This window comes from Aptenodytes forsteri, unplaced genomic scaffold (assembly GCF_000699145.1).
Source record: "Aptenodytes forsteri isolate BGI_AS27 unplaced genomic scaffold, ASM69914v1 Scaffold15, whole genome shotgun sequence".
NCBI lineage: Eukaryota > Metazoa > Chordata > Aves > Sphenisciformes > Spheniscidae > Aptenodytes > Aptenodytes forsteri.
In genome coordinates, this window is record NW_008795129.1 from 25,235,555 (window position 1) to 25,248,924 (window position 13,370).

Sequence of the window (13,370 nt, forward strand, 5' to 3'; positions counted from 1 at the left end):
GACTTTTGTATCTTTTTTTTTCTACTTAGTCATTAACACCTGGATATGTGCAGGGAACATTTGAAATGGCAAATAAGGAAGAAAACAGGGAGAAAAACAGATATCCTAACATCCTGCCATGTAAGACATTACCTTTTCTTTTAAATCAGACAATTAACTCTGGCACTGAGCATGCTGGTAGCAGTGTTCATTTGCTTGAAAATACTCAAGTAGTATAATTTCACTGGTTACAAATGTTCTTCATAAATTGTATGTGCAAAACCTGTCTGTTTTGTGGCATGTCTCTGGTATTGATTTTCTCCTGTTAGGTTTTTCTGACAGCAGTTATCAGGTGCTGCACTAGAAAGCCTTAGCTCTCACGGGGTTCTACCAAATTACACTATGTCAAGTGGATATTTTAGTGTCTTAGGTTAGTTTTGGGCAATCAAATATGGCAGAGTTTGGGCTTCCAGTATTGTAGAGCTGCAGTCCCAGCGACCTCCAGGTGTGGGAGCAAAGCAAGACATTTGTGGAGAAAGTTTCTTAATGAGAACTAGGAGCAATACAGGAGATGGCTGGCTTGGGAAGTGTATGCTTAGCCTGGCCTCCTGCTTGCAAGGAAGTAACATATTTCAGATTGATTAACATGCAGATGTGCTTGTAATGTGTTTTCTTCCAGATGATCACTCCAGAGTGGTTTTGACCCAAATCGATGGAGTCCCACCTTCAGACTACATTAATGCGTCATATATAGATGTATGTTGACAGTTGTCCACTGTTTGCCAAACTGCAAACTTTGACTGTGAATTAAATAAGTATTTTTCTGCTAGCATACGTTGGCATTTCATCTTTTAACTGCTATGATATTTATTTCCATAGGGTTATAAAGAAAAGAATAAATTTATAGCAGCACAAGGTAATTTATTCTCATTTCTGTATTCTGTACATCTTATGGCTGAGCATATTTAATTTTAGATGTGTTTTAGAGGTTATTTTCAGCTGCAGATGGTGGCCAAATGCAAGGTGCAATTTAGAGGTTACAGTTTAAATGAAATTAAAGTGAGCATGAAGTCAGCCACTACCTTTAGACCTGCAGATACTGCTCTGAGCAAAGAGGCTTGCCTTTCCCCCTACACCCCCGCTTTGCTTCTCTCTTCTTATTTTTCATCTACTTACTGGGGGTTTGAAAAATTATGTCTCCTGATAATACATTTTGTCTAAGCAATCCTGATACAGAAATCAGCATTTTCACATGAATTCTTATGCTGTATTTAGTCATAAATTTTGTGAACTTTGTCACCGCAATCCCAGACACAAAGCAATAGCTGCCCCTCCCCTTCAAAAATACTCCGGTCCTGCACAGCACGATGAGCAGCTCTCAAGACCAGTTGTTCATTGTGGTCACAGGTGATGCTGGACCTCGGCATGGGGGAGAGCTGCAAAGTAGAAATCCTGAATGATGCTCCTGCCATAGCCCGCTTAAAAGAGCATTAATAATATTTCAGGAGAGGAGGTATCTGCTAGAAATGTAGATTTGAGTACGCATGATTGTGTAAAAGAAAATATGATTTTTTTTTTTTTTTTTTTTTAAGAAATATGTAGTATATTCAAAACCTGAGCAGTCTGTAGTAAACACAGATCTGGGTGGGCACCCAGTGCGCAGGGGCAGGGGGTGTTCATGCTGGTCTCCATCACCCCTCTTGAGCAGAGCTGTATTCTGTCTGCAGGACCAAAGCAAGAAACAGTTAATGATTTCTGGAGGATGATATGGGAGCAGAAGTCGGCCGTTATTGTCATGTTAACCAACCTGAAAGAAAGAAAAGAGGTAAAGAGCTTTCAGTTTGCTCTGGGTTGTCTCTACCAGACCGTGTTCCAAAAACAGTTGTGGCTGCTTAGCGTCTGGCCAGTCACATTTTTGACTACTTCCTTCTCACGTCCCTGTTAGCACATCTGAGTTTCTGCTCATAAATGTAGTTTTCATTTCCAAAATACAAATTTATATACGTAGATCTCAAGGAAAAAATTTTGATAGCTAATTTTGTCCTGCGTAGCCCATAGCCAAAGGCAAATTCTCATGCCTGTGTTTTTATCGCAGCGTAAGGCTGCACTTGTGAGTGGGTTTGGTTAGAAATGAAGATAAAAACTTTGTTCATTTTTTTGGGAGTTAGGTTTCAAAATTCTTTCTGGCACATGCACATAAGAAATTAAAAAACAACACTTTTTTCTTGTGAGTGATGCTGTTTCTTCCTGTCCCCCCGTTTCTCCTCATACGTGTCTCACTCCTCCCGTTGTGCGAGACTTTCTACGTGTACTGGCTGAATGCTGAGATGCACACGAGAAGCGTGAAACATTTAGCTTCATTCCTGCTTCGCAGACTTGAGAAGCTGAATTAAAATATTAAGGAAATGTATCATCAGAAACATAAAAGATGCTTTTTAATTATTTTCTTTTCCCTTGGGGGACAGTTTGCCACACTGAACATGCTATATCCTTATTTGAAATATATAAAGTCCTCAAAAACATGTGGCCAAGAAATAAACCTTGTTTCCCTGGTGACTACGCCTAAAGCTTAAAAATAAAGAGTCCAGACATCCCAGTCCCCACAGCTAGGCACCCCCTAACAAAAAAACCCAAACCACAACAAAAACTGTTTAGGTCTGGCTAAGTTAAAAAACAACTTCAAAGCTATTCTCACCTTCTCTGCATAAATTTAAGCATCAATAGCACTAGCAAAGTGTTAAAGCTGTATTGTGCCAGATGAGAAGCTCTGCATACTCACATGCATATGTATGTACACTATTTTCAAATAATTTCATTGTTTTATGGATGACCAACAATGAAAGCAGACTCAGTGTTACAAAACTCACTGTGTGTTTTTACAGGAAAAATGTTATCAGTATTGGCCTGACCAAGGGTGCTGGACTTACGGAAATATCCGTGTGTCAGTGGAAGATTGCATAGTTCTGGTGGACTACACCATCCGCAAGTTCTGCGTTCAGTCGGTAAGTAACAGTAATGCTCTTGCTGGGTCTTCATTTTAATTTTTAAAGAAAATTGTTACAATGTCAAATATTTGCTAAAAAGAAATTCAGGAAATTAGTTAAACATATTTGCAAATCGAGAAAGGTGTGGCACTCTCCTAGGCAGGCGAGCAAGCTCTGCAGGTCAGCACACGCAGTGTCTGCTACAGTTTAATGGATTGCAAGACGTTCTGCTTGGTTTCTTCTTGCCTGTAGTCAAGGGCCACAGAAAGTCACTCCTCGTGACTGTCAGGGAGGGAGCACAGGAGCAGTGTCTTGACCTTTTTTGGGACAAATTGCATAGAAAAATAAATGAGTGAATTTGGATACGTTTGGGTATTTGGAGCAGTCTGTGGATATTAGTTGGCCAATGTCAGCCAGCATTACAGCTTGATTTCTGTTGTATCCTTGGTCTCCGGCACAAATAAAGCTTTAGATCACAAGAGAGATGGTGGGGATGACTTTGCTCTTGTCCAGTGTGTAGCCTTGTACGGGAGCAAATTGCTAGAGATCCTCACCCCCTAAAGAGAAGGCTGCTGTGTTTGTAATGCAATGACCGTCTAATTCAGATAGAAGACTGAAGACAGTACGGGCTGGTGAGAGGTGATAAACCACATATAGCTGGGTTAGAACTACATGGAGAGCTCAGAACCCCTCAAAATACGGGTGGATTCATTCAGCATTAGTTACAGATTCTGAACTGTGACGCAGTCGCTGCTGATTCAGCGTGCAGATTGCTTTGGTATGACTAGTGATTGCTGATAAGGCATCGCTGATAAAAATGCTCAGAGAAACTGTGCTCAGAAGGCAGAATGGGAAAGAAGTAACGGTACAGAGATGTACGTACTGTGGATAAGCTGAAGGGCTGGAAAGTTTATGAATGGACCTGGCTGCCTTTCACTTGTTGATCACTGCTGAGTATGTGTTAGGAGGATTTGGTTATCCATTGATGGAGACCAGGTAACCTTACAAAGCCAACTGGCTTTCTCCACTTTGAAAGAAGCGGCCTTGACCCTGGCTAACAGACTGAAAGCTTGTGAAACAGGTACGCTTTCTAACCTTAAGGATAGGTTGTGGTTAGTGAATGCAGGTGAAACGATGCTGAGCTCTGCTGTCGTTGCTTCTGTAGCATCTTCTCTTTTACTCTTGAAGAGTAGGTCAGATCATGAAACTGTCAGTGGTTGGCCATTAGAGGTGCAGCCCTTCTTTCATTATTCATATGTGATATGGCAAAAGAGGGCATTTGGCATCTCATAGCGATTCAGATCCTGAATGTTTAGGCTGAATTTTGTGAGTTTCATCTGAGGCTGCTAAAAGAAGCGTGAAGATTTTATAAGTGAAAAAGGACTTAGGATTTGATCCATTATTACCATGAATTGAGTGTCTTACTTTTTGCAATCCTATCCTGGGATTATTCCAGTTTTCACTGCAAAGATGTATTTTAATAAGATATGGTAATTTTACTCTATGTTTGTATTTTACGTACACTGTAAACTTCTAATCCTTGAGTCAGACTCTAAGTGTTGTAGGAATTAAAGTCATAAATAACCAGAGCAGTTTGTTTATAAATCTTTGCATGAAAAATGAAATGTCAGACTTGGAGCCTGTGTGTTCCCTGCAGCTTCATGACGGTTGTAAAGCTCCGAGGCTCGTTACGCAGCTTCACTTTACCAGCTGGCCTGATTTCGGGGTGCCTTTCACACCTATCGGGATGCTGAAATTCCTGAAAAAAGTCAAAACGTTGAATCCTGCCCATACTGGACCAATTGTGGTTCACTGTAGGTATGTATGTGCTCTTCAAACCATTCTCTTAGCTTGGCCTGGAGTTACGTGTAGAATATCAAGGCTAAATTTTAATCTTCTGTTCATAGGCTACAAAGTTTGTGTGTGTGTGTGTGTATGTATGTATGTTTGTATATATATATATTTACTTACATATTTCTATTTTTATCTGTAAAGGGCAATAATATGCTGAACTTTTTGAGAGCCCAGGTTAAAAGCAATTTCAAAAGATCTGGCTTTGCTGTCACTTTAAGACTCAAACAGAAGTTGTTGTTTTGCGTTTTTTTATCCATGAGTGATACCCAGTGTTTGGTATAAATATGTTCTTTGTCAGAAGAACAGACTTGTAATACAAATCTGCGACTTTTGCCACTAAATGCTCCTCTGAGAATTCATCCCCCACTTCTCCCACAATAAAATTGCAGTTTGCTATGTAAATTATCTATTAAATGCCTAGAACGTTTTGAATAAAGACTTGCATTTAAGAGACTTAAATGCTACAATTTTAAAAATGTACTACATACCAATACAGAACATATTCCCACTCATTTGGTCACACGCGCATGAACTTCCTGCTATTAAAGGCTTGTGCTAAACAGTTTGAAATCTTATGTTAATGAAACCACAAGCTCCAAATCAGTTTTAAAAGAATAATTGCAATCTCTATAGCAACTTGTAAGCTCAGAACTGAGCAAGGAGTGTCTTTTCAGGAGCAATTATCATAGCGAGGTCAGAATAAAAAGAAAAGAATTGCAGCTTTGTCTTTCCGGGTTTTGTTTTTAAGGAAATGGTTGTAGATTCATGTATTTGTTTCTTTTTCTCTTGCTTGTGTCAGACAACTAGAAATACTCTCCAAGAGTCCTTGAAGTGCGTACTATTGAAAAAGAGCGTGTTTGTCCTGACCAAGCCAGCCTTTTTGTTCCTTCATTTCCATCCAGACCTTGCCTTGCTAGGATTCATCTTCTCTCCCAGGTGTCATACATAAGAGGCTTAAAGAAAAGAATATTTTAGTAGTCTCACATAGTCTTTCCTTTGAGAAACCTACAATATTTTTATAGCCTTTTGCCATGATGTTCTGTGGAGATTCATACTGGATTTGAGCTTTATTTTGCATCAGCAGGAAATTCTGTACTTAGTTTAATCAGCAGAAGTAGAGACAAAATAAAGGAAAATATAAAATATCATAATAAAAATCTGCAGAGATTTAAATATAGTGGTCTAACAGAGCGCTGTAATACCGTTATGTGTCAGTGCTGGGGGCTAGAGCAGTACTTCAGCCTACTTTAGAAATAAAGAATGAGAGAGGTGACAATTTCCGTTACAGTTCAGGATATGACACTATAGAATTGTTGAAAAACGGAAAGGGAAACTCATCGATAGTGAGTAACTGTCCATTTTTAGTGAGCTTTTACAAAAATATCACCCAGTCATTCCGAGCAAAAACTGCTCAATCGCAATCTTTTGGAAGTTAATAAAAAGCTAATTTAGAGTTTGGAAGTAAAGAATAGCAGATAAAAGGCGGGGGGGGGGGATTTCTGCCATTTTTTTTTTCCCAGAAGTTTTCAGCAACATATTTTTTCAGTGAGCGGAGAGCTACATTGAGGAATAGCTGAGTAAGGGGCACCCTACAGGAGGTTAAGGATGGATAAAATCAGGGAACTTCCAAGGCAAATGTCAAGGTTGGTGAAATTACCGGCTTTAGCAGGAACATGCAAGGATTGAATTAAGCGCTGATCTGAAGTAAGGTAACCTCGGGGCAGAGGCATGGGGAGGGGACAAGGATGTGTAAAAAAGGATTGTATCTGCAAAGGGAAGAGAAGTGAGGAAGCTGAGCGCGGGGCTCGGTGGGTAAAAGCTCACAAGACTTGAGTGATGAAGGACAAGTGTGAACTGGCGATGAGCAGCCCATGCTCAGAGGTAGTTTTCAGGACACGTCAGGAAGAGGAAAATCTCTGTAAACTGAGAGTCAAGACAGTAGGACTCGAGGTGGACTCGTCCGTGGTGGCAGAGGTCAAACATGAATGAAAGGAAGCAAGAGGGAAGGGAGCCTTGGCCACCGTGGGGTGGAAGCTGCAGTGGCCCATGGTCGGCAGCTGCAGAGGGGCCAAAGGGGACCGGCGGGTGGGAGCGCTGGACCGGGATGTCGCTGGGTGAGGAGAGAGGGGAGCCTGCCAAACTGATGATTAAACGCAAAGGGATTTGGAGGCAGGAGGTTATAGTGGGCTTGTTCACTGTGAAGAAGTTGCATGAAATTTTGGTGGAGGGCCGTGGTACTCCATGGGTCTGCTCATCTCGGTCATCCCTCTGGAATAGGAGGGCTTGGGGGCTTTGGCTTCATGTGGCGTTTGCTGTTAAAAGTATGTGTGTGTACATATGAACTAAGTTGTATTATGCATGCAATATTTTTTTTTTTTCTGGTGTTATTTAAAGCCTAATGTTTCCTGGCTGAAAATTGATCCGTATCTTTGGACACGCTGGGATGGGGGGAGAGATTTTTGTCGTGTTTCAGAAGGTGTTTGTGGACACTACAGCAGTTGCTGTGCGAAGTAAGCTAACAGAAGGTTAAAAGAGAGCTATTAATGCCTAGCACAGGATGCCATGCCCTTTTCCTCTGAAAGGAAGAGCTGAAAGTCACTGGAGTAGTGTAATTTATAATGATCGTGCTCCCTCTCGTGGCTGTTGAAGGATATATAAAAAAAAAAATAATTTGGGATGTCAGTTAGGAAGTGTAGAACTTGTAACAAGTAACTATTATCTAATTGGCATGCGACAGCAACCATGCAGAAAAGAGCAAAAATTAAGAAAAAAAAATTAAAATTTCATCTTAGACTGAATTATTATACTTGGTCAAGCAGAATTTTTTCCCAAAGGTCTTTTCTAATATAATTTTGATCTTATCATTTCAGAGCTGTTAAGAGGTGACTTTTTATGTTAAAAACTTAGACCCCTTTTTGTTGCTATCATTGCTAAAATAAAAAATGAAATTTGGTTTTTCACAGCGAATATTTCAGTCCAGTATAAACAGCATAAGTTCTACCTGTGTCATTGCTGTAGCAATTCCTGCAGACTTTGTAATTCAATTGAGCTTTTTGGTTTTGTTTCCTTTTTAAGCGCTGGTGTGGGTCGCACAGGCACATTTATCGTTATAGATGCCATCATAGACATGATGCACGCTGAACAAAAAGTTGATGTTTTTGAGTTTGTTTCAAGAATCCGTAATCAGCGTCCGCAGATGGTTCAGACTGACGTAAGTGAACTTTAATCAGTTGAAATAACTTTTTGCGGTCGAAGAAAAATACGCTTCTGTATTTCCACTCTGATATGCATCCCAGTATGTCCTGTTCTGTTGCACACCTGGATAAGTGGAAAATGAACAAAGCCCAGTAGAAGGATGGGGTTGGAGGAGAAGATAAAGGCATGTTAGGGCTGTGAAGACCACTGTAAGGCACGTTATCTTTAGGTATCATGTCCAGGTTTCCCCATGCACACGAGAGTGGAATTCTAGAGAACGTGAGCGATGTAACAGGAAAACTCTGTTTTAGCTTAAGGTATATTTTGATAATTAGTAGATTGTAGGCCAAATGAGATAGATGAAAGTGCCAGAATTCATAGTTTTACTTCCTTGCTTTGCAGTACGCTTATCTGCCTCTTTGTTTGTTCCAGATGCAATACTCCTTCATTTATCAAGCCTTACTTGAATACTACCTCTACGGTGACACAGAGCTAGATGTGTCATCCTTAGAAAAACATCTACAAACATCACACAACGCGGCACCAAACCTGGTCAAAATAGGGCTAGAAGAAGAATTTAAAGTAAGTATGAAAGTCCTTTGCCATAGGATTTCTAAGTGTGGAAACATTTAAGCCAAAAAGATACTTCAAAAGCAGGAAAAGCGTAACCTTAAAAGAAAAGGTCCATCAAAACAGAACAACTTGTTTTATTTTGTGCTTGCTGTGAATGGGTCCTGCGGAGTCTGTGAATGGGGCCTTGCTTAACATCCTGTTCTGCAAATGCCCATTCAAAGCTACATCGTTCTACGGACCTTTTCCTATATACTTTGTTTGTTTATAAAAGAAAAATGGAATTATTCTTTCAGTCTGGTACTAGATGCCAGATCAGATAATGCTGGAAGAGGGAGCTGGATTACATGCACCTAATTTGCATCTCAACGGGATTGTTAACTCAGTGATGACTGACGGCAGAGAGAATTGCAGAGAATTTACGCACCTTGTGCTGAATATCCAGACCTGTCAGGAAAGAAAAGAAAAAAAGCATTTCTGTTTAGTGGAGAAACCCCAAATGCAGAAAGCAACCATGCTGGCTGTTTATGATCATTGTTTAAAATAGACTTTATTGTCCTGAAGAAATAGTTAGAACTTTTCTGTGACTTTTGCAATGCTAAAATATTTATTCTATATATAGGTCTAAAGCATTAAATGACATATAGGTGTTAACTGGAGTTCTCCCTTTCCTTTAAAGGATTAATTTAATCAGAAATTGGGAACTGGGAAAAGAAAATGATGTAAAAATAAGTCTGACGATATAGCAACAAGTTCAAAAATCAAAAGTAATGGTCTGTCTGAGGGAAGGAAGCAAATGAAAACATCAAGTATTCTACTTTTTCCAGAATTCCTAAGTTTGTTCTTGCTGTCCACTGTGCCAGCAAGGCTGCATTAAAGTGCAGAGAGCAACATCTAGTTCTGCCATGTATTCTGAAAAGGACTTAGGTGGCCCAGGAGCACTAAGCCCACCTACACCAAAAAAGAGTAGAGCTATATTGTAACCAGTATGAGAGTCTCTGACATAAAGTCTATTGAACACAGTATTATAGAGTAGCTGAAAAGTGATTTCTCAAAGGGTAGGGGTTTCTTTTTAATAGTTTGTTGCCGGTATTAGAGATTTTACTGGAATTGAGATACGCTCCTGAAACTCAGAACCTGGCAAATACATGCCTGAAAATCTGCTTGCAATTTGAAAATTAAATTAATTTTAATTTAAATTGAATTTAAATTAAATAGTTGCTGAAATGCAACTGTGTAACTATGATCGTTATCTGGTAAGTCCCACCCCAGCAGAAGGAGCCTACTATTGTTGTGTTATCTTGCACAATCTTGCGGGTGTGTAATCTATACTATAAAAAAAATTGTTGGGGCACGAGCACTGTTTGTCTTCTGTGTCCTGGGAATGCCATCAGCACAAACTGAATAAATAATAAGGAATATCGGTCCCTTCACTAGCAAAAGCTTGAAAATGCATAGAGCCACGTTGCAGGATTTGGTGCACAGCAGTCCATAAACTCGTGTGACCTTGTTATGCCAGAAACAGGGTGGTGTGCTGCAGGGAACGCACAGTCCAGAACTAAAGGACTGGAGTTTAAATACTCTGAACAGGATTGTAATAGTAGTAATATGAATGAAATTAATATGAATATGAATTCAGTTCATGTTTTGACCATAAAGGAAGTGAAGTCTATAAAAGAGAAGTTTTTCAGTACTTGAGAATAATGTGGAAATGAAAAGCCTGTTACTGCGGTGCCCAGCTGGCTGGAGTGCCTGTTGGCAAAGCTCCTGATCGGGGGCGGCTGCTGCTGGAGACAAATGGTGGTTGGCGTGCTGGTCAGTCTGCCTCTGCTTACGTAAAGGCTGGAAATTAAAAAATAAAATTAATTCGATAAAATGGTATGCAGACCTTTTTTAGTAAAAGGTATTTTCAAAAGTGGCTAATTCTATGAAACTAAATTTCCAAATGTCAAATTTAAGAAACTTATACCTTTTCAAAAGGAATGAGTACTCTGTGCTTCTGAAAGCCACACTCAGACCGTCCAAAAGTGTCTTAAAAAAAACCCAAAAAACAAAACCACAGACCCAAAAGGTCAAAATCTGCTGTCATTTTACAGCCCTTAAACTTTATTGGGAGTATGTTCAGATTCTTAAATATTTATCAGTATGAAAAAATTACGTGACTTATTCTTACTTCATTTCTGTAGACAGGACAATGAAGTGGCTTTTGTGAAAAGTCAGTCTTGCTTTGACTGTGTTACTGCTTTGTGTCCGATAAAGACACTTAGGAACCCTCTGAGTACAGGATATGGTGGGCGAGAACCACTTCTGTTCCAGTGAGTTCTCATCCTCATTTGTGTGTTTTATTACAGAAGTTAACAAATGTTCGAATAATGAAAGAAAACATGAGAACTGGCAATCTTCCAGCAAATATGAAGAAAGCTAGAGTCATCCAGATTATCCCATGTAAGAGATCAACTTTTTATATAGAGAAACAAGTGCTATAAATACACGATTATCTTAAGGTTGTTGTATACACACTATATCTATATGTTGATAACAACACACCTCATATCAGAATACAGCTCTGTTGGGATAACTCAAGAATAGAGGTCCTGCTCAGATTTGGAAACTAGAATTCTGCAAATAATTACTGCGTATGTCTTAAAGAGAAAAAGTTTTAACTTCTCTGCCTGTAAAATTCAAATGTTTTCAAAACCTGTTGTACTGTCCAGAGTGGTAGTTTTTGGTTTTGCTTCATTTCTAGCTAGAACGCATTTTTTGGGGTGTTTCTGTTAGCCATCCCCTTGGTTTTGTTGTCCTCTCTGCAGGCATGTCTGCTCTAAAGTTTCTAGAGAACTTCCTGATACAAACAGCGCTATCCTCTCCTTATAAAGTGTAATGCCTTTATAAAGTGTCTGCAAACAATTTAATGAATTGTTTTTTACTTTATCAATGTAAAATGTATTACGATCAGATATTTTTCAGGACTGAATTAAATAATTCAGCAGTTTCACCTTTTAAACCAACACACTTTCTGCGTGATTCCTTGCGTAGTCTGGAGCAGCGCTGTAATGTCTGCACCTGAAAATGAAAGTTTCAGACCTTGCTGGCCGTATCCTGTGTGAATGGAAAAACAACAGCAGAAAAACTAGTGCCCTCCCCCGCACACTTACTAAATCCTGGATAAGATCTTTGAGACACTCTTTGCCTTTCAGATAAAAGATTTTGTTGTTTTTCTTCTTTCACAAATGTAATAGTGGAGCAGTCAATATACAGTTAGCAAAAGTAAGACTAGACTTTTTTTTTCCCCAGATGATTTTAATAGAGTGATTCTGTCGATGAAAAGAGGGCAAGAGTATACAGACTACATCAATGCTTCCTTCATAGATGTACGTATAAAAAATTTTCATGTATTTAAATTGCAAGTCAGATATTTTGCTGTTGCTGATAAGTCTTCTTAAAGAGACACAATCAACTTGGCTTATGAAGAACATTAGCTTTTTTGTTTGCGTTTGGCTTATGAGAGTTTCCAAATATATTTCTTATCTGGTGTTTTCAATTTCAGTTTAAATGGTTGTGTAATTTAAACATTTGTGTTGTTAGATTTATAAACTAAGGTTTTCATTAAATTCTAACAGTCAGCGAAACAAATTAGCTGTAGAACTAACATCCAACAGTTCCATTATCTGCATTCAGGTTAACTGATGTAAATATGTGCTCTTCTGAGGAAAGGAAAAAGAAAAGTCCGTATTTAGCATGGGGAAAGGCTATCCCAGTGTTTGGGAGCCAGGGCTTACCTGGGCAGACCTGCATTAATTCCTAACTTTGTTCCTGGCTTCCTGTTGGAACCTGGACAACACCTTCCACCGTGTCTTATTTTTATTTAAATATGAGAATTAATTATATCCTTAAGCAGTAAAACGCCATTAGTTATTGAGGATTGTGGATACTACAGCTGTGAAGATCACATCAGCATGTAAATAGAACTGTAGCTCAAAAGTTGAGATAAATGTTAATTCTATAGTAAAGCTAATAGCTGCAGTTGTTAACTTTGATAATCTCATTGTGAAATCCTTTCAGTTACCTGTTATTACAGAATTTCATTCCTTCAGCCATGATTGTAAAAAGTCATAAAATACAACTCAGGATTGTGAATTTGGGGGATTTTTTTCCTGTGTTTCTGGCAAAGAGCAAGAATTGGGTGGGCTCGGTGTCGCTGGATTTGCAGTAACCATTACATTGTCAAGCAGTGGGGCTCACGAAGCACCACTTGAAGTAGTGATCTTCTCTCTGAACATCAGCTTCTGTCCCTCTTCACTTGTACTCACGTGTCACGATGTAAACGCATGCTGGTCTTTCTCTGCAGGGCTATCGCCAGAAAGATTACTTCATTGCTACCCAGGGACCGCTTCCGCACACGGTGGAGGATTTCTGGCGAATGGTGTGGGAGTGGAAGTGCCACACCATTGTTATGCTCACAGAAGTTCAAGAGAGGGAGCAGGTATGCGTCCCACAACATTGCATTGCTTTCAGGAGTTACATATTTTATTCTTATCTGTTTTAAAGCAGTATTTACCATCTATGACTCCTAAGCCCTTTTCATCTTAATGATTTATACTATAAAAATATTTTATTACTGTATTCTTGGTTATTAGCCTTTTCATAGGATCATAGAATCATTGAGGTTGGAAAAGACCTTTAAGATCATCATGTCCAACCATTAACCTAGCACTGCCAAGTCCACCACTAAACAATGTCCCTAAGCACCACATCTACACATCTTTTAAATACCTCCAGGGATGGTGA

General features: G+C 39.3%; 1 protein-coding gene across 1 annotated transcript in view; it reads left to right on the top strand.

Annotated features, from left to right (window-relative positions):
• Positions 1–13,370, top strand: part of PTPRE (protein tyrosine phosphatase, receptor type E) — a 37,228-nt gene that overhangs the window by 15,708 nt on the left and 8,150 nt on the right. Inside the window, exons 5-15 of the mRNA XM_019471672.1 lie at positions 30–120; positions 659–735; positions 859–895; positions 1,707–1,804; positions 2,862–2,981; positions 4,603–4,781; positions 7,893–8,028; positions 8,445–8,594; positions 10,934–11,027; positions 11,877–11,953; positions 12,931–13,065. Coding sequence (XP_019327217.1) covers positions 30–120; positions 659–735; positions 859–895; positions 1,707–1,804; positions 2,862–2,981; positions 4,603–4,781; positions 7,893–8,028; positions 8,445–8,594; positions 10,934–11,027; positions 11,877–11,953; positions 12,931–13,065 — 1,194 coding nt within the window. The remainder of the gene's footprint in view (positions 1–29; positions 121–658; positions 736–858; positions 896–1,706; positions 1,805–2,861; positions 2,982–4,602; positions 4,782–7,892; positions 8,029–8,444; positions 8,595–10,933; positions 11,028–11,876; positions 11,954–12,930; positions 13,066–13,370) is intronic.